Source organism: Gymnoscopelus microlampas (genome assembly GCF_963454915.1).
Source record: "Gymnoscopelus microlampas genome assembly, chromosome: 6".
NCBI classification, from domain to species: Eukaryota; Metazoa; Chordata; class Actinopteri; order Myctophiformes; family Myctophidae; genus Gymnoscopelus; species Gymnoscopelus microlampas.
Window position 1 is genome coordinate 8,992,914 of NC_139943.1, and position 18,734 is coordinate 9,011,647.

The 18,734-nt window shown below is 43.0% G+C and overlaps 1 protein-coding gene across 1 annotated transcript in view; it reads right to left on the reverse strand.

Annotated features, from left to right (window-relative positions):
- tbxas1 (thromboxane A synthase 1 (platelet)) overlaps nt 1-18,734 on the reverse strand; it is a 184,998-nt gene that overhangs the window by 110,236 nt on the left and 56,028 nt on the right. The window contains exons 3-4 of the mRNA XM_084059937.1: nt 17,683-17,776; nt 189-241 (exon numbers count right to left, since the gene is read on the reverse strand). Of these exons, the coding sequence (XP_083916063.1) occupies nt 189-241; nt 17,683-17,776 (147 nt within the window). The remainder of the gene's footprint in view (nt 1-188; nt 242-17,682; nt 17,777-18,734) is intronic.

Here is an 18,734-nt window from a genome sequence, read left to right on the forward strand (position 1 = left end):
CACAAACGGTACCATATTAAGTCGTCCTTTTAAGTTACATTTACACTCTGGATTTTACTGTGCAAATGAAGGGCTTTTTTTTTCTCTGCAAGACTTGTCAACATAATTATATTTGTCTATCAGGACATTGTGGGAGAGATGAAATCAATAAGAAGCAGTGGCAACTGACAGGATGCAAATGCACTTACCCACACACTCTGCCATGCGTCTTTATCAGGTCATTGAGGGGTTCAAAAAAGCCCTGCGGAGAGTAAAAGAGCAGAGAGTCTCATCAGAAGGACAGTAACAGACATGGAACAGGACAAGGAAACAATCCCCCCTGACATGATACTGTATGATGTAGACGGGATCTGAATGACCGTGCACTCAGGTCCTGCAATTCATTCATTTACAAACATGACACACCTTGATGGGAATGTACCATTTACCTCCCCTTGTGGTCTCCTGATAGATATACTTGCTTACCAGCTTGATGTACAAGTACACCCCCTGGACATGATGCTAATATGTCACAGGGACTTGTAACCCCCCAATCCCACCCTTGATGCTGAGTGTCAAGCAGGGAGGGATTGGGTCCCAATTTTAGAGTCTTTTAGGTATGACCCGGCCGGGGATCGAACCATGAGACCTCTCAGTCTCAGGGCGGTGGACACTCTAACCACAAGGTCACTGAGCTGGTTTGATACTATCTAATATAGGGCATTAATTCATGAAAATATATATGGAGATAGAAGGTATCTGCCCGACAGCAACAATCATAATTATTTGGAATTTCTTTTTTTTGTTTTATTAACCGGGACTGCTGATGGTCTCATTGTAAATTGGATAGAGGGGTTGGTTGGTTGGTTGGTTGGTTGGCTGGTTGGTTGGTTGGTTGATTGGTCGGTTGGTTGTGTAGGAGCTGAATTGATGTGTCTTTACAGCTCCACTCTCTTTTACATGCGTGTGACGGCCAGGGACGTCACAGGCTCTCAGAGGGTGGGGGGATGGACTTTCGATGGACTATACCCCTTATTTTGTACTTTGGCTATTCAAAAATAGCAGATCTACAAGCTCATAGCGCGGCACCGAGTGCCGCGCTATGAGCTTGTAGATCTGCTATTTTAGCAAAAAATAGATCTGCTATTTTTTGCAAATCTTTGCATATCATTTTTTTCAAGCGAACATTTGTAACTGTCAAATGTAAACGAATTTTGTATTTTAATATGTGTTTTTTGGGCGGATTTTGTTATTTTTTTCCCGGTTGTTTTGGTTACTTTATTTCGGTTTTAGGGTTCGGGTTAGGTTATCTAATTCTTATTTTTGCCCGATTTTACTAATTTATTATCAAAAAAAATGTTTAAAAAAAAATATATTTTTTATTTATTTTTTATTTTCAAAAAGTGGGGGGTATGAAATCACGGATCTGTGAGAGTGAGGGTGTCGCGTCGTACGCACAGTGAATGGCCGTGACGCCCCTGGTGACGGCTGCGTCTTGGACAGGTGACTGACAGCTTAATAACACCAGAGCCTCTGCTATGATCCCTGACCAGCACTGGAACCATAGAGGAGAGAGGATAGTGTGCGTGCGTGCGTGCGTGCGTGCGTGCGTGCGTGCGTGCGTGCGTGCGTGCGCATGCTTGTGTCACTATACTCGTGAGGGCAAGAAATACATTGTGAGGCTTAGCATTTAGAAGTTATAGGGTTAGGGTTTGATTTATGAATAGCCAATTTACAAGCTCAAAACAGGGAAAATGGGGGTCCCCAAATTATTTTGTGGGGTCTCCAGATGATTAGCTCAATGTGCAACATTTTGTCATGTGCCAAATTGTCAAATATTACGCAAGAAAGAGGTAAACATAGTGAAAATAGCAGATCTACAAGCTCATATTGTCACGTGCCAAATTGTCAAATATGACATAAGAAAGAGGCACACATTGTGAAAATAGCAGATCTACAAGCTCACAACGCCTCGCACTGCGAGGCGTTGTGAGCTTGTAGATGGGCTATTTTCGGCTATTTTCACAATATTTATCTGTGGAACCGAGTCAAACTAAATGTAATGCCTACAATTCCAAGTGCTTGTAAGGGTGGGGGGTCCCCAGTTCAAATATGATTATTTTTTTTTTGGGGGGGGGGGGTCACGGTCTGAAAGGTTTGGGAACCCTTGAGCTATTGTAGGAAGCTGCTCAATTTGGAGGAGGCGTTGTTTCCTTTACCCATGATTTATGTCCTCTGTGTCTGACAAGTATGTCAACTGTATTGTATGTAACAATGTTCTGCCGTCTATGCAGGGCTATCGGTGGGCTATCAAATGTAACTGGCTGTTTTCCTATTGTCTGACTGCACTGGCAGTGTTTATATGACCTTTGTGCAAGGCATTCTTGTACTTCTGTTTATGTGGACATAAATAAATATTTCAAATGTGTGCGTGGCGTGTATGCATGACATGTGTGTGTCCATTTTATGCACATTCATGTCCATTGTTGTGCATATTCTCGCCTGCCAGTGCATGCCACACATCTCTTATCTCCATATCTTAACCATTTTGTGTTTTTTTTCTCGTAAATGAATGCCCTAATTTATCATACTACAGCGTCACACAAAAGTAGCTCGAAACGTGTCTCGAAGCGATGCATTTTGAGCTTGTAGATCCGCTACAGTACTTTTGATACTTATGAATTTGAATCCTGAAAAGTTAAAGTATTAGACATATATATATCTAAAACTGTTATCTGTCTAAAACTCAGCAGTCCCGGTTAATAACAAAAATGTCTAAAACTACTCATAATTTATGAGGTTTCCACCCTGACAGAGATGAAATGCAAGTTGCATCTATCAACTCCTCAGAGCAAAGTCTTCTGTCATTGTCTTCTGTCTGTTTGTAAGGCCTTGGAAGGGCACAGCCTTCACGGAAATACAAATCCTCAGCGATGACGAGGAAGGCCTCCCTTCTGCAGGTTACTGTACTGAATATACAGTGGTGGGAAAAGTACTACATTTTTTTTACTTAAGTAAAAGTACAACTAAAAGTCCGGAATTCAAACTTTACTTGAGTAAAAGTACAAAAGCATTGGTATCAAAATATACTTAAAGTACAAAAGTAAAAGTTTTCAAATGTATAAAATGTCTAAAAGAATTTTGAAAATAGCAGCTCTACAAGCTCACAATGCGTCGCATCGCGACGCATTGTGAGCTTGTAGATCGGCTATTTTCAAATGCCGAAATGTATATAGTAACAGTAGTAAAGTAACTAGTAACTAAAATTTTCAAATAAACGTAGTGGAGTAAAAGTACAATATTTGGATCCGAGATGTAGTGGAGTAGAAGTAAAAGCATTGAAAATTGGAAATACTCAAGTAAAGTACAAATGTCTCAATATTGGGCTTAAGTACAGTACTTAAGTAAATGTTACTTAGTTACTTTCCACCACTGTGAATATATTGATCTAAAAGTCAAGGCCTTGGGGTGCATTCATCACAGAGATTACGCAGGCTAGCGTCATTCATTTTGCATGACTCCATGACTTACAAATATGCTAATGTGAGGGCTTTTAAAAGCCCCGGGGTGCGTTAACTACCTTGCGAGCTTTGAACGGGGGAATGTTAAAAGGATGGCGACGCAAAATAAATTAAAAGGATTAAAAGAATAATAAACACATTGACACAGAGTCGGTGTCAATGTTTCGGCATTTATTCAAGTCGGTGCATTTGAAGGTAGCGATGAATGACATTCAGTGTGTGTGTGTGTGTGTGTGTGTGTGTGTGTGTGTGTGTGTGTGTGTGTGTGTGTGTGTGTGTGTGTGTGTGTGTGTGTGTGTGTGTGTGTGTGTGTGTGTGGTCTGCTCTGCAGTGTGATAAAGGTTTCTTTGTGATGGCAGATGTCTGTCAGTAAGAGGGTCCCTGTGTGTGACAGTGTGGAGCTGCCAGGGAATTGATGCTCTCTAATGAAATATACAGCAAGCAGCCAGCCAGGAAAACAGCCACTCTACCTGAACCTACAATCCAACTACAAAATCTTCCTATCTATCTAGAATCAAGAGGCTTTATTTGTCACTACTTCAATTTACAGACCAAAGCATCTTCTCACACCCGCATCCATGGGTACTAATACTACATGGTAACTATAAATAAGAAGCATATAGTATGCTATACATTACAGTTTCAACAGAATGTTTGCATTTCTAACAATTCATGGCCAACGAGAGAGAAGTTGAAGTGATTGTCAGACCACTAGGTGTCAGTGGTGAGCAGAGGCATAAAGGAACTGCTTGGCAGAGAGAAGGGGGGTGGGGGGGGCCGGGCAGGTCTGCCCCGGGCTTTAGAGAAAAGCTTTTGACCTTCCCAAAGTCTACATGAAAAACAAATCACACACTGTGATGGCAGTCACTCAAATGCTTTTCACCACGTAGTACTGTGGCCTTGGTTACATTATACCAGTGGTTCTCAAAACATTGTTTATGTCAGTGGTTCTCAAACTTTTTCATGTCAAGGACCCCCAAATTGACACTTATTAGCCCGCGCACCCCCATTTGAAAAGATATGCCAAGGACCCCCATAAGAGAAGATTTTTACGGCTCTATAGCAGTGATTTTCAAGCATTTTAATTTCTTGGACCCCCAGTTTGACATGCATTAGGCTACGGAACCCCATCTAATGGCATTTCTATCTCTTGGACCCCAATTTATATTATAAAATCAATATTAATTTAACTCAGAGAGTGTACAAATTTGTACACTCTCTGAGTTACAGACCCATAAGGGTCCATTTGGTTCCTAACTACCATTTAGCTGGGGACCCCCTGGAACTCCCTCAAGGACCCCTTGAGAACCAACGGTTTATGTCAAGGACCCCCAAATTGATATGCATTTATCCATCAGACTATTTCATCAGATTTGGAAGGATTTTGTGCCCAATAAGAGAAGATTTGTCAACTTTTATGTCAATATTTTAAAGATAGCATATCTAAGATAGCATAAGTTGTGAGCTTGTAGATAGGGCTAATTTCGAATAGCCGGAAAAAAAAAAGAAAATAGGACGTTGTGTGTTTAAATAGTTTAAATAGTTCCTCATTTTGCTGCGGGGGACACTCCCCTGGAACCCCCCCTCAAGGAGCCCTGGGGGTCCCCGGACCCCACTATTGAGAACCAGTGACATCATATACCACCCTATTAACGCCAGACACTCAGCCTTATAACTGGATTCAGTGTTAAAACATTTCTGTGATTGCCAGAACGGAGTGGCCTCACCATTCTAGATTTTTAGATTTGAGCGAAACAGCATTAATTTACACTTTGGGCTATTCAAAAATAGCAGATCTACAAGCTCATAGCGCGGCACCGAGTGCCGCGCTATGAGCTTGTAGATCTGCTATTTTTGAAAAATCGGGAAAATGTGTGCAAATCTTTGAATATATATATTTTCAAAGCGAACATTTTTAACTCAAATCTTTGCTTCTGGGGGGTTCCTGGAACAATATATTTTGATGGGGGTCCGCGGCCAAATACATATGATTTTGGGGGTCCTTGACATGAAAAAGATTGAGCACCACTGATATAGAAACATAGGTTTTTCAGAAAACTGTTGAGATTTAGGAGACATGTAGAATCGGCTTCAGGTCTCAATGGGTTAAGACAGCGTTTTACGCACGTTGAACAAACCAACAAAACCAAGGAAGAGTTTATAGTTTATAGTTTATAGCCACACGGATAGAGAAGAGAGTGAACACGTCTCACCATCGCTGTATTGAGAGAAAAAACACTGGGGGAGAGGGGGGGGGCCTGAAGCCTCTCACTTAGGGCGCGACAAACCACACAACGGCATTCAAATGTTTATGAGGGGCTCGCTCCGCATGCCCATCACATGAAGGAGGAGGCCAAATACAGAGAGAGGAGCTCCTCCATACCCCCCCACCACCACCTCCTCCTCAGCCCCGGCTGAATAGGGACCTATTCACAAAGAGGAGCTTGTCCGTTAACCCCTTTAGACCGGGAAAGACTCTGTGTGTCGTTTTTTTTTAGATTTCTGTGGCTATTGAAAAATAGCAGATCTACAAGCTTGTAGCGTATGAGCTTGTAGATCTGCTAATCTTATATATATATATATATATATATATTTTTTTTTTTAAAACAAACATTTTTTTAACTCAAATCTTTGCTTCTGGGGGATTCTATAAATGTCTTCTAAAGTAAAACAGTTTTCTGAAAAACTTATGTTGCTATGATAATATCAGGGGTTCTTAAACTTTTTTCATGTCAAGGACCACCCAAAATTATATGTATTTGGCCGCCGACCCCCATCTGAAAACGTTTTGTTCCAGGAACCCCCCAGAAGCAAAGATTTGAGTTAAAAAAAAAATCCCTTTAAAAACATATATTATATTCAAAGATTTGCACAAAATGTTCAAGATTTTTCAAAAAAATAGCAGATCTACAAGCTCATAGCGCGGCACTCGGTGCCGCGCTATGAGCTTGTAGATCTGCTATTTTTTTGAATAGCCAAAGAAATCTAAAAATGACACAGATTTGCGTTCACCCCGGGTCTAAATGGGTTAAGGTGCTTAGAAAGCGCTCGGGTCGTTGAAATGCAAGGCGACAGAGCAGCCCTCAGTTTGCCTGCTTTAGAGTTAATTAAGCTGCAGACACAGTTGGCAGGATGCCCCCCCACTCCGCTCCCCCACCCCCTCCCCCCGCCTCTCTTCTCCTCCGCTGCCAGCCAGGCTTATAGGCGAGACCCAGTAGGCACACTGGCATTCCTGCAGTCTGCAGGAAAAACCCACCCCACCCCCTCACCACCCCCCCTGAAGAGGGGTTTGTGCCCGCTTGCCAAAGAGATAGCAGCACGCTATCAGCTCTACTCTCTGATTGTGGTGCTTTTCTTCAGCGCACGATAGCGGTGGGGCTGAAAGGATGGAGATTTGACAGTTTGATTCCATCCCCACACAAAACAACCCAAACAAGATGCCCCCAGAACTACTGTCTGCTATATATAGTGATGTGCAGGGGTGGACATTACATTACATTACAGTCATTTAGCAGACGCTTTTATCCAAAGCGACTTACAATACGTGCATTCAACATGGGTAGGGAACAAAACTACTAATCACCAGAAGTCTTAAGTGCATTTTCTGCAAAAACAAGTAACTAAGAGTATACCTAGCGCTAAGGTAACAGTACTATATATCAGCTACCTACTTTCTTAAACAGATGAGACAAAATAGCTAAATTAAATGAGCAAGAGCTAAAACAAAACGTGTATCAACTAAACAAGATCCAATAAAACAGTACAACAATAAAACGAGAGTTCGTACTAGTTAACAACAAGTAAGCCAGGCAAAGAGGAAGGATAGTGTTTCCTGAAGAGGTGGGTTTTCAGCCTGCGGCGAAAGATTACGCACAGTGAATGGCCGTGACGCCCATGCAAGATGCCCCCAAAACTACTGCCTGTATTTGTCATGGAATTTGCGGTCTTCTATATATATATAGTGATGTGCAGGGGGTGGACCTATAAAACCTGCGTGTTGGGTGCATTCGACGGGGTGAGCTTCAGGCACAGTTGGCGTAGGGTTCCGGGCAGGTCTGGTCGGATTGTGCTCGTTGATTAAGAAAGACATTCGTTAGGATGGTCCCTTACTGAAAAGTCACGCAAAGTTTGGCTGGCAGGACTTACAGCAGCCAGAAAGATAATAGTCCAAGGCTGGATACACATTTTACATCTGAAAGATCTTCTGACTTAATGATGCAATGGATGCGTTGTGTTGCTCAATAAATATGATGGAGGAAGGAGGAAGGGTTGGGATGGGATGATGAAAGGTGGGTAAAGGGAGAAGGGTGGGCGATACTGGAGTTCAATTATGTTGATTTTTGCACTGCTTGAGATGTGTATTTGATTCCTTGTGAAAGATCAATAAAAATGGAATGAGGAAAAAATATATCCATTCGTTATAGGTCAGGTGGGTTGGGTAGGTCTCTCATAATGGGTCGGGTGGACCAGCACGACCCCTAGGGCAGTGGTTCTCAAAGTGGGGTCCAAGGGGTCCTTTTTGTTAATACAGCATCACAATAATTTTAACCACTTTATCCATTTTTTATATGTTGCCTGTTAAAAAATAGCAGATGTACAAACTCACATTGTGTCACTTCATGCCACGCTGCGAGCTTGTATACATCTGCTATTTTTGAAACATTTTGAAAAATTCTGCTCTAGCAGTGTTTCTTTCCTTGGAGCCTCCTTTCTTACATCTAAAACAAGCATACATCAAATCCCTACACGGGCACACACACACATACTCGCACAAACAGCCGCACGCACACACACACACACACACACACACACACACACTCACTGTTTTTGTTTGCCTTTTTGTAAGCCTTATATATTCTCGCGCGACGAACCAACGAAAACAGTCGTTCTATAACAGTGGTTTTCAACCAGTGGTCCGGGGACCACCAGTGGTCCTTGAGGGAGAACCAGGGGGTCCCCAGCAAAATTAGTTAACATAGCGTCACAATCATTTTCAACCACTTAGCTTTGGCTATTCAAAAATAGCAGATGTACAAGCTCATAGCGTGGCACCGAGTGCCACGCTATGAGCTTGTAGATCTGCTATTTTTGAAAAACCTAGAAAAAGTGTGCATAACCTTTGAATATTTATATTTTCTAAAGCGAAAATTAACTGATATCTTTGCTTATGGGGGTCCCTGGCACAAAACATTTTCAAATGTATAACAATTTAGGGGTCCTTGGCATGAAAAAGGTTGAAAACCACTGTTCTATAAGCTCACAATGTGTCGCATCGCGACCCAGTGGAAAACGCTACTTTATAGGGGCCACTGGTGGCTTTGTGTTCTTTGACCCTCCCTCTGCCTTGGCTTCCAGACCACGTCTCTGCCTGGACCATCGCTGAGTGTCTTGGCATCGGATGGATGTCCTTTTTATTGGACTTCATTTCCCCTTCGCTCATCCCATGTCAGGCGCACGCGTTCTACACACGCAATTTGGACGTGCGGAAAGCGTGTGCACGTGCAGACACACACGCGTGTGCACACACACACACACACACGCGCGCGCACAGACACGCGCGTGCGCACAGACACACACGCACGCGCGCACGCACACACACACACACACACACACACACGCACACACACAGCGACACACAGAGCGACACAGGCTCAGTCAAACAGAGGACAGGGACATGACTCTTAACCCATTAAGACCGGGAACGCATCTGTGTTATTTTCAGTTTTCTTTGGCTATTCAAAAATAGCAGATATACAAGCTTATAGCGCAGCACAGAGTGCCTCGCTATGAGCTTGTAAATCTGCTATTTTTTTCTTAATCTTGTGCAAATCTTTAAATATATATATTTTTAAAGCGAACATTTGTAAAATATGTTGTTCCAGGGACCCCCCCAGAAGCAAAGATTTGAGTTGCAAATGTTCGCTTTGAAAATATCTGCTATTTTTCTCAAAAATATTTTTTTCAAAAATAGCAGATCTACAAGCTCATAGCGCGGCACTCGGTGCCGCGCTATGAGCTTGTATATCTGCTATTTTTGAATAGCCAAAAAAATGACACAGATGCGTTCCCGGTCTTAATGGGTTAATTGTAGATTCATCACAAATGGGAACGGATCAATACGGCTGCTCTCGACTCCACGGAACATGGTGGCATGTTCTGAAGTTTGTCCTTTTCTCTTACCAGAGGGGGGGGATTAGACACTTCCATTTGTATTTGGTAGAACAGAGCGACCCTCACCACCCCCCCCCCCCCCCTGCCTCATGCAGAGACACTGAAAACACTAGAGACACAAGAGATACTCCCTGTTTTTTTCACTGTTCGCTGTTAATGACTCTGTAATCCCCCCCCTGTCTTTGTAGTGTGGAACACACATTTACGTGTGCGTGTGTGTGTGTGTGTGTGTGTGTGTGTGTGCGTGTGCGTGCACGTACACACATGCATGAGATGTGTGATATAGTTAAATAGGGATACGTGTGTATGTGCGTGCGAAATCACTTGTGTGCAGATACGGATTCATAAACACATTCATGGACACTCACACATGCTGGCACACGTACACAAATAAATGCACACCTCACACAACACACACACACCGCAAAACACGCACACACACTCACCACACAACACACATACACAAACAAAAGCGCACAAACACGCACACACACACACATGCACACTCACACAAACACAGGCTGCCGTGTCCTTCAGCAGCCCGAGCGTGACCTTGGGGTTCTTGGGGAGAGCTGGCTCTGAACTGGTGAGAGCGGGGTGAGAGTGGTGTGTGTGCGTGTGCGTGTGCGTGTGCGTGTGTGTGTGTGATTAAACCTGTGGGGGCTTCACTTCACCGAGGCTCTCAGCTCTCTCTGCACAGCCGGGCCGGGCTGGGAGGGAGGGAGGTCTGCAACAACTGTAATAGTAGCTCTTTGCCTAATGTACTGCTGGGGCATTCATGGACCTGAGGGGGTGATAGCAGGCTGAGACCTGGGGGGGGCTGGATGGACTAATAACTCCTGCCTTGGAACAACAGACTGGATGGATTGGAGACTATACAGCCAGAGCCATATAGCAAGCAGCCATTATTTGACCTTTCGGTCAACATTCGGTGTATCTCGTTACTGTCGGGGCAGAAACCTCTCTTGTCAAGGTTGAAAAAAGCCTCAAAGATCAAAAAAAGGGTGGAAGCTCAGGTGCAGAGACAACAGGTTTGTTGAAACTTACTGAACAAATCTAATGAAGTGCGGTAAAATATTTCGCACGTGAGTGTGTGTGCCTGTGCGCACGTGTGTGTGTGAGTGCGTGTGTGTGAGCTAGAAGGGAGGGATTAAGTGGGTCTGATGAGACTGTAACTCCTTGTGAAGACAAAAGACAGACAGATCCATTGGAAAAACCACAAGCTCAGATTTACCAAAAGGATTCAAATTCAGCCTTGTAGATCGGCTGTTTTTGGTACTTTTGTGTGACACTGGAGAGCATGACAAAGTAGGACATTTAATTTACAAAAAAAGTAAAATAAAAATATGCTTTGGGTTTGTGGTAGCTCTCTGGTGGCCATTTTGTTTTTGGCCTTGCATGTGTCAGCGTGGTATAAGTATGAGAGTAATGACACTAGTGTTGACTGAGCTTGACACATTCCATTGTAAGAATGGAATGCGGAAATGCTCCGTCTATATCCATGAGGAAGTTCCAATATTTGGAACTAACAGCCCATAGCAGCGCGCTTTGCGGTGAGATCAAAGCGTGACGCGACTCTGTCTTATACGGCTCTGGCATGTGTGTTTTGTTTTCCCCACTTCCTTGTTACCTACCACACCCCCTTGTTAATCACCACCACACCTGAGTTTTGTTTCAGTCATTCAGTGTCATTACCTTGATTTGTTTGTGTATTTAAACCCTGTTTGTCAAACTGGTGTCTTTGAAGGTTCACTCTCTAGCGTTCGACATTTAGTCTTTGAAGGTATATACGCTGTTAGCTGAATGACTTTAGCCGTACGTTTGGAAAACCGTGGTTTGTTTGGCGATATTTGTTAGATCTACTGAGCGTTTGAATTTTTGCATTCTTCAGTTAACCCATTAAGACCGGGAACGCAGAGATGCTCGTAGGCCTGCGTCCTGCGTCGCTGACGCACCATATTGCGAAAGGACGCATTCATGACAACTCTAGTGCGTCCATGGGACGCACTAGAGTTGTCACCACCAACAGAGAAAAATATAACAATAATTTGCGGTAAAATTAGTGGTGCACGATAAGTATCGGCCCGATAATTATAGGTCTGATATCAGGAATTATGACGTCGTCCCGATAAAACCGATAACATTAATAATAGCTCCGATAATATATAATATTTGTCAGCTGTGATCTGCATGGACTCTCTCGGTTAGGCACCGTTGGTGGAGAAGTATAACTCTCCGGTTAGACACCGTTGTACTGGAGAAGTATAACTCGGTTAAACAGCGTTGTGTGGCAGCCAAGCCCCCAGAACCCAGTGCTTGCATTGAAGCGAAATGGACATGCTGGCCATTCGTAGGTACTGCAGCTTAAACGGATGGGGCCACTGCACAGTGTACGAGCGAAAACGGTTTCGACCAATGGGCTTGACTCACGAGCTTGCGCACAAGCTTGCGCACAGGGACGCGCACCTCTGTGACGTAAAACGCGTCACTTCTGTGACGCAGAACGGATCACAGTGGCCCCAAATAGGCTACGCCCATCACACTTTACAACCCGGAAGAAGGGGTGAATTCGCTTCACGCGCTGGGTGAGCAACTCAATGCAAGTGGACGGGAGGCGATATCCGGTGCCCTCTCTATTATTTTTAACTCTATGGTGGCAGCAGCATCAGCACAGCCCCTCGCTGTTAGTCTACGCTACACACACAGAGAGAGAGAGAGAGAGAGAGAGACGGCATGAGGACCTGCTCTTAAACGTGTTAAAACGTCTTGGATAGACCACTGTCTGGAATAATAACTGATCATCATACATACAGGTCTACTACTAATCTTTGTTGCTGTTGTCATCTTAAATTGACCAGCCAAAGTAAAATCCCCGACAGAGTGATGTGGTGGATTAATGTTTGCCAATCAGCTGTGTAACATTAGCAGGTTAACGATGGCTCGTTGAGCCTATGCATTTGACCCTGATTTGACCACAAAGGCAATCAAAAGCACTAATTAATGGCAGCTGTAAGTAACCGGTTGTCGTCTGTGTCTTGTGTATGTTTAATAGGCAACTGGATGTTTTCTGTAGCTTAGAGATATCATAACAAGTAATTCCCTGAAGAGGGTAGACCCTCTCCCTCATGCTAAACTTAAAGTGACTTATAAGGTTCCACTTCTCCTCAAAGACAACTTTATTTTCCTTTCTCAATGACAAGCCTAATATTATTATTGCATGTTGACTATGTGCAACAACTGCAAGCCAATGTTCATAGGCAGTGTCAGTATTTGTCTTCATTATTTCTTGAATTCCTATTTCTTTATTTGCCAATACTTCCACTGTAAGCCAGGGTTTTCAGTCTACACAATAAATAGTAAAAATAAATTCTACATTCATAAATAATACAAAATAAAATAATAATAATGATTAAAAGGTTCTATGATTAAATGTATTCTATTGGTCAAAGGTATGTTAAATCCACCTGTTGCCCACTACTAGTATTTCTTACCATAAGGTGTGCTAATACTAAAGATTCATATAGATTTAAAAAAAATATATTTATGATTTTTTAATATATGTATATATATCGGTATCGGTCTTGAAAAGCAGGAACGGGTCGCACTGATCTAGATCTGCTATTTTCACAATACGTATCTGTGGAACTGAATCAAACTAAATTAAGTGCCTCAACTCCTAATTCCTCAGGGTGGGGGGTCCCCAGTTAAAATATGATTATTTTGGGGGGTCGCTGCCTGAAAAGGTTGAGATCCACTGCATCAGGATATAATGTACACAGTCACACACGCATAGAAGATATGGAGATTGGAGATCAAAGAAAACGATAGGGGGGGGGGGGGGGGGACGTGTAATTGGGGACCCATAAAATGTCCCTGGGACCCATCTAAAAGACCACCCTTGCATCCCAGGACCCATTACATTGAAAACCTAGCAACATCACTGGGAACACATCTGTGTCATTTTAGATTTCTTTGGCTATTCAAAAATAGCAGATATACAAGCTCACAGCGTGGCAGACAGCTCATTTTGAGCTTGTGGATTGGCTATTTTCTTCCACAACACTGTCCTAGTATACATTGGTGGTTAACATGTCCTCTAGCCCAGCGGGTACCCATGCTCTAACTGTCCTCGGAAACGGAAACAGCGTGGGATCGCTGTGCAACGGCCAGGCTGCATGAATAACAGCCCGCCATCACCTCCCCCTCAGCGGGGGAGTGCGGCGGCTACTAGCACTCCTCCTCCTTCTCCTCAAGGAGACACACCAGGAGCTGTGGAGTGGACAGGAGGCCTGGAGGCCCAGCAACACCAACAGACTGGACAAGTGGGAGAAGGAGGCCGTGAACCTGATAGTAAAAAAAGACGTGTGAGAAGAACTAGGGACAGAGAGGAGACACGAGAGAGAGTCCAAAAGGGTGAAGGGATAGAAGATCCTCTCAGCGCCCACTAGCAGGCTGAGGAACAGTTTTTTTCCCCCAGGCTATCAGATTGTTAACCCATTGAGAACTGAGGTTCCGATTCTGCAAAATGTCTTCTAAATCCTAACGGTTTTCTGAAAAACTTATGTTCCTATATCAGTGGTTTTCAAACTTTTTCATGTCAAGGACCCCCAAAATTATATGAATTTGGCAACGGACCCCCATCTCAAAATATTTTGTTCCAGGGACCCCCCAGAAGCAAAGATTTGAGTTAAAAATGTTCGCTTTAAAAGAATATTATTCAAAGATTTTCACACATTTTCATGATTTTTCAAAAATAGCAGATCTACAAGCTCGTAGCGCGGCACTCGGTGCCGTGCTATGAGCTTGTATATCTGCTATTTTTGAATAGCCCAAAGTGTAAAATAATGCTTTTTAGCTCAAATCTAAAGATGACACAGTTCCAGGTCTGAATGGGTTAAATAACAGTGAAAAGTGAATGTGCAATAACTGTACTCTGCACTATGCACTTTCTTCGACTGATATTCTTCCCCTGTGTTTATTGTGTATTGAGTGTTTTAGGTCGTTGTATCATGTGTTTTTATTGTTTTATTATATTGGAGCTTCCGAGCGTACGTTTTTCACATGTGTGTACCTAAACACAATGCATCTAAGTGACAATAAAGTGAATCTGAATCTGAGAGAGAGAGAGAGAATTTTGATTTTTTAAAGCACTCTATTAAAAAACACATCTTTCCAATTCAGCCCATATTATTGGATCAAACCATGTAGGACAGTTAATCAATTCAGTTCATCCCAAGACCATACGACTACACACTAACCCAAAAACACAAAATATAAGTCTGACTTTCCATTAGAAGCAAAGAACCAGCTCTCCCCCTTTCCTGTGGCAGGCACAACAGCCCAGATGTAATTAAAAACTTCCAGATTGTTAGTAATAACTTTTAGAGAGAGAGAGGGGGGAGTGGGGGAGGAGGGGGGGGGGGCAAAAAGACAGAGAGGACTAAAACAGGAATGGAGGTTTGGTGACAGTCAGTCAGTGATGGAGAAAGTGTGAGTGCTGTCATCGTAACCCAGCTGGCTGACGCCTCTGCAGTAGAGAGCAGCGACAGGGAGCCCTGCCCCACCTCGCCTGCATCGCATGGCCCCCACTGACGCCTATTGATCCTGGAATCTCATCATCAGGACCTGCCCTGCTGAGATGCTGCCTGCTGCCACATGCCACCAGATCTTGCCTTATGCGACCAGATCCTGCCACATGCCACCAGATATGCCCTGCAGAGACCCTTCTACCACATGCCACCAAATCTGCCCCGCTGAGACGCTGGCACTATACAGGCCAGCAGATCTTGTGCACATGCCACTGAGGAAGAATTGTGGTAGAAATATACCTTATATTGTTTTACGTTGTTCATGATATTATTCTCTGACATTTTGAGTCAAGATGACATGGCACAGGCCTGGGTGTATGTGTCGTTTTAGGGTACAGCTTGGTCCCGTTACACAAGCGAGTTCCTCTCTTATCTTTAACAAGGCTCTCTCTCATTCTTTCCCATGAGTACTTCTCCCATTAGATCATGTATCTTATGACGTGAAGTGTCCCCGACTCTGCTCGCCTCAACAGTTACTAATGGACGTTGGAAGTTAAAGTATCAATACTGCAATCGAGAAATGCTCTGTTACAAGTAAAAGTCCGGAATTCAAGCTTTACACGAGTAAAAGTACAAAAGTATTGGCATCAAAATGGACTTAAAGTACCAAAAGTAGAGAGTACTCATTACGCAGAATGTCCCATGTCATGTTTTCAAATGTATAAAATGTATTTAAAAATATTTTTTCAATAGCAGATCTACAAGCTCACACTGCAACACATTGTGAGCTTGTAGATCAGGCCAAAAATGTATAGGGCTGAAGTGGTTAATTTTGTAATAATCAAAATCAACAAAGTAACTACAGTAACTAAAGTTTTCAAATAATTAGTGGAGTAAAAGTACAATATTTACCTCTGAGATGTTAGTGGAGTAAAAGTAAAAGTATTGAAAATTGGAAATACTCCAGTAAAGTAAAAGTACCTCAAAATTGAACTTACAGTAAGTACAGTACTTGAGTACATAGTACTTAGTTACTTTCCACCACTGCTAATTGATGCAAAATTCCACGACACCACAAGACCCCTGGAACAATCCCTCTCTGCTGTCCGCACACAAACCCATAAAAAAAAAATACAGTAATAATAATAATAATGAATATAAATCACGACAAACCACAGATCAAGTATATTCATTCAGGCATTTATGCTGGTTATGCGGTTTATTGTTTTGCCCTCAGAACTGTCAAATCAAATATGAGAAGGTGGCAACAGCGTTGGAAATAATCGATGAGTCACGTGAGTGCAGCCATATATATATTTGTAGTAGCATATCGTTGTTGTCGGGCAGAAACCTCTCTCATCTCGATATTCTAACTTTTTGTGTTTTTTCAGTAAACACACACACACACACACACACACACACACACACACACACACACACACACACACACACACACACACACACACACACACACACACACACACACACACACACACAAACACACACACACACACACACACAAACACAGAGCTGAAACAGGGTGGCGGCTTTTGTCGCAAAGGGGGCGGGGCAAGACGGAGCTATAATGAAAGGTTATTAAATCAGTCCATTTATTAAGCCGCACGCCCTCTCTTCTTCTTTGTCTCGTTTTACATATTCATCATAAAACTAACGCAATTATCAATACGGTTAATCTATGTGGCGGTCACGTGGTATGAAAAAGCCATTACTCGTGAGCCTTCTTTAACCCACTAAGACCTGAGGCCGATTCTACAAGATGTCTTCTAAATCCAAAACAGTTTTTTGAAAAAAAAACTCTATATACCTTGCTATCTTGCAGTGGTTCTCACCACTTTGTGTCAAGGACCCCCAAAATGATATGTATTTGGCCGCGGACCCCCATCTCAAAACATGTTGTTCCAAGGACCCCCAGAAGCAATGATTTGAGTTACAAATGTTTGCTTTAAAAAATATATATCTATATTCAAAGATTTGCACACATTTTCAATTTCTTTCAAAAATAGCAGATCTACAAGCTCACAGCGCGGTGAGCTTGTATATCTGCTATTTTTGAATAGCCAAAGAAATCTAAAACGACACACATGCGTTCCCGGTCTAAATGGGTTAATGAACAAATCTAATGAAGTGCGGTAAAATATTTCGCACGTGAGTGCGTGTGTGCGCGTGCGTGCGTGTGTGTGTGAGTGCGCGTGCGCACGTGTGAGCGAGCTCCCTTATGAGCTAAAAGGGAGGGATTAAGTGGATCTGATGAGACTGTATAACTCCTTGTGAAGACAAAAGCCAGACAGATCCATTGGAAAAACATACTCAAGAGATTTATAATTTATACTCCATCACATAGCACTGTTGCTCGCCAAAAAAAAATACTGATTTATGGCAAGCCACGCCGTTTAATGGAGCGTATAGATGAAGCTTAAAGATTGTGATCAGTGGAATGTGAGGCACGCCGGACGGTTCCTCACCTGACGAAACAGGAACATGTTGCCAAAGAAAGGCGCCGGTTTGGGATGGTTGATTCCACATCGAGACAGGAGGGAGTAGGGAGCGATCGAATACCTGTGATACAAGAGAGAGGGGGAGAGTAGAGAGAGAGAGAGAATTTTAGCATTTCAAAAATACCTTTTTTTAACTTACTACAGGATACAACAATGCAGCAAAAAAAAAGAAAAAAGATGTGCCTGATACTGTGCCTGACATTAACCCCAAAATAGATTTTCAATATTTCATGAAATCGAGAGCAAGAGAGAGAGGTAAAGAGAACTATCTATTTTAGGGTCTCAAAGTGGTTCTAAATAGCCCCCGGGTGTGTTATGGGGTTCAGGGGCGTCACGGCCATTCACTGTGCGTATAATCTCTCAAGAACAGATTCTGCCCTGCGGTGGAATCTGTCGGAGGGGTTCGTCGTAACGTGTGCGCATTGGCTACAAGTGGGCGTGCCTTCAGATCAGGAAGCGGGCCGCGCTTTACCCAATCAAATGTAGTGGGCGGGATTCACGTGTCCATCCACCCTTCCCCCCTCGAAACTAGCCGAAACTAATTTAACAATAGCGTCCTCGGAGCGGACAAAACCACGGAAAGATATTCACATTTTAACTTACTCTTTCATCATAGAAACAAGTGGGCTTATAACCAAAACCATCCATGTTCTCTGGGAGAAGTGGTGTTAGTGTTCCGTGTAGAAATATTGTTAGTGGGAATGAAAACGTAGTCGCAACAACCGGAAGTGATGCGCTGAAGGCAGACATGAAACCGGAGTTTCCCTGCGCACTAGTCTTCCATTTTCCTCCCGCCAGACCCCACAGACAATATCAGAAAACAGAGGTCGCTGTTTTTCATTTTCTGTGGGGTCTGGCTACGCGAGACTACTGTGCGTATGACGCGACACCCTCACTCACATAGATCCGTGATTTCATACCCCCACTTTTTGAAAAAATAAAAAATAAAATAATATTTTTATTTTTATTTTTTATAATAAATCTGTAAAATCAGGCAAAAATAAGAACTAATAACCCAA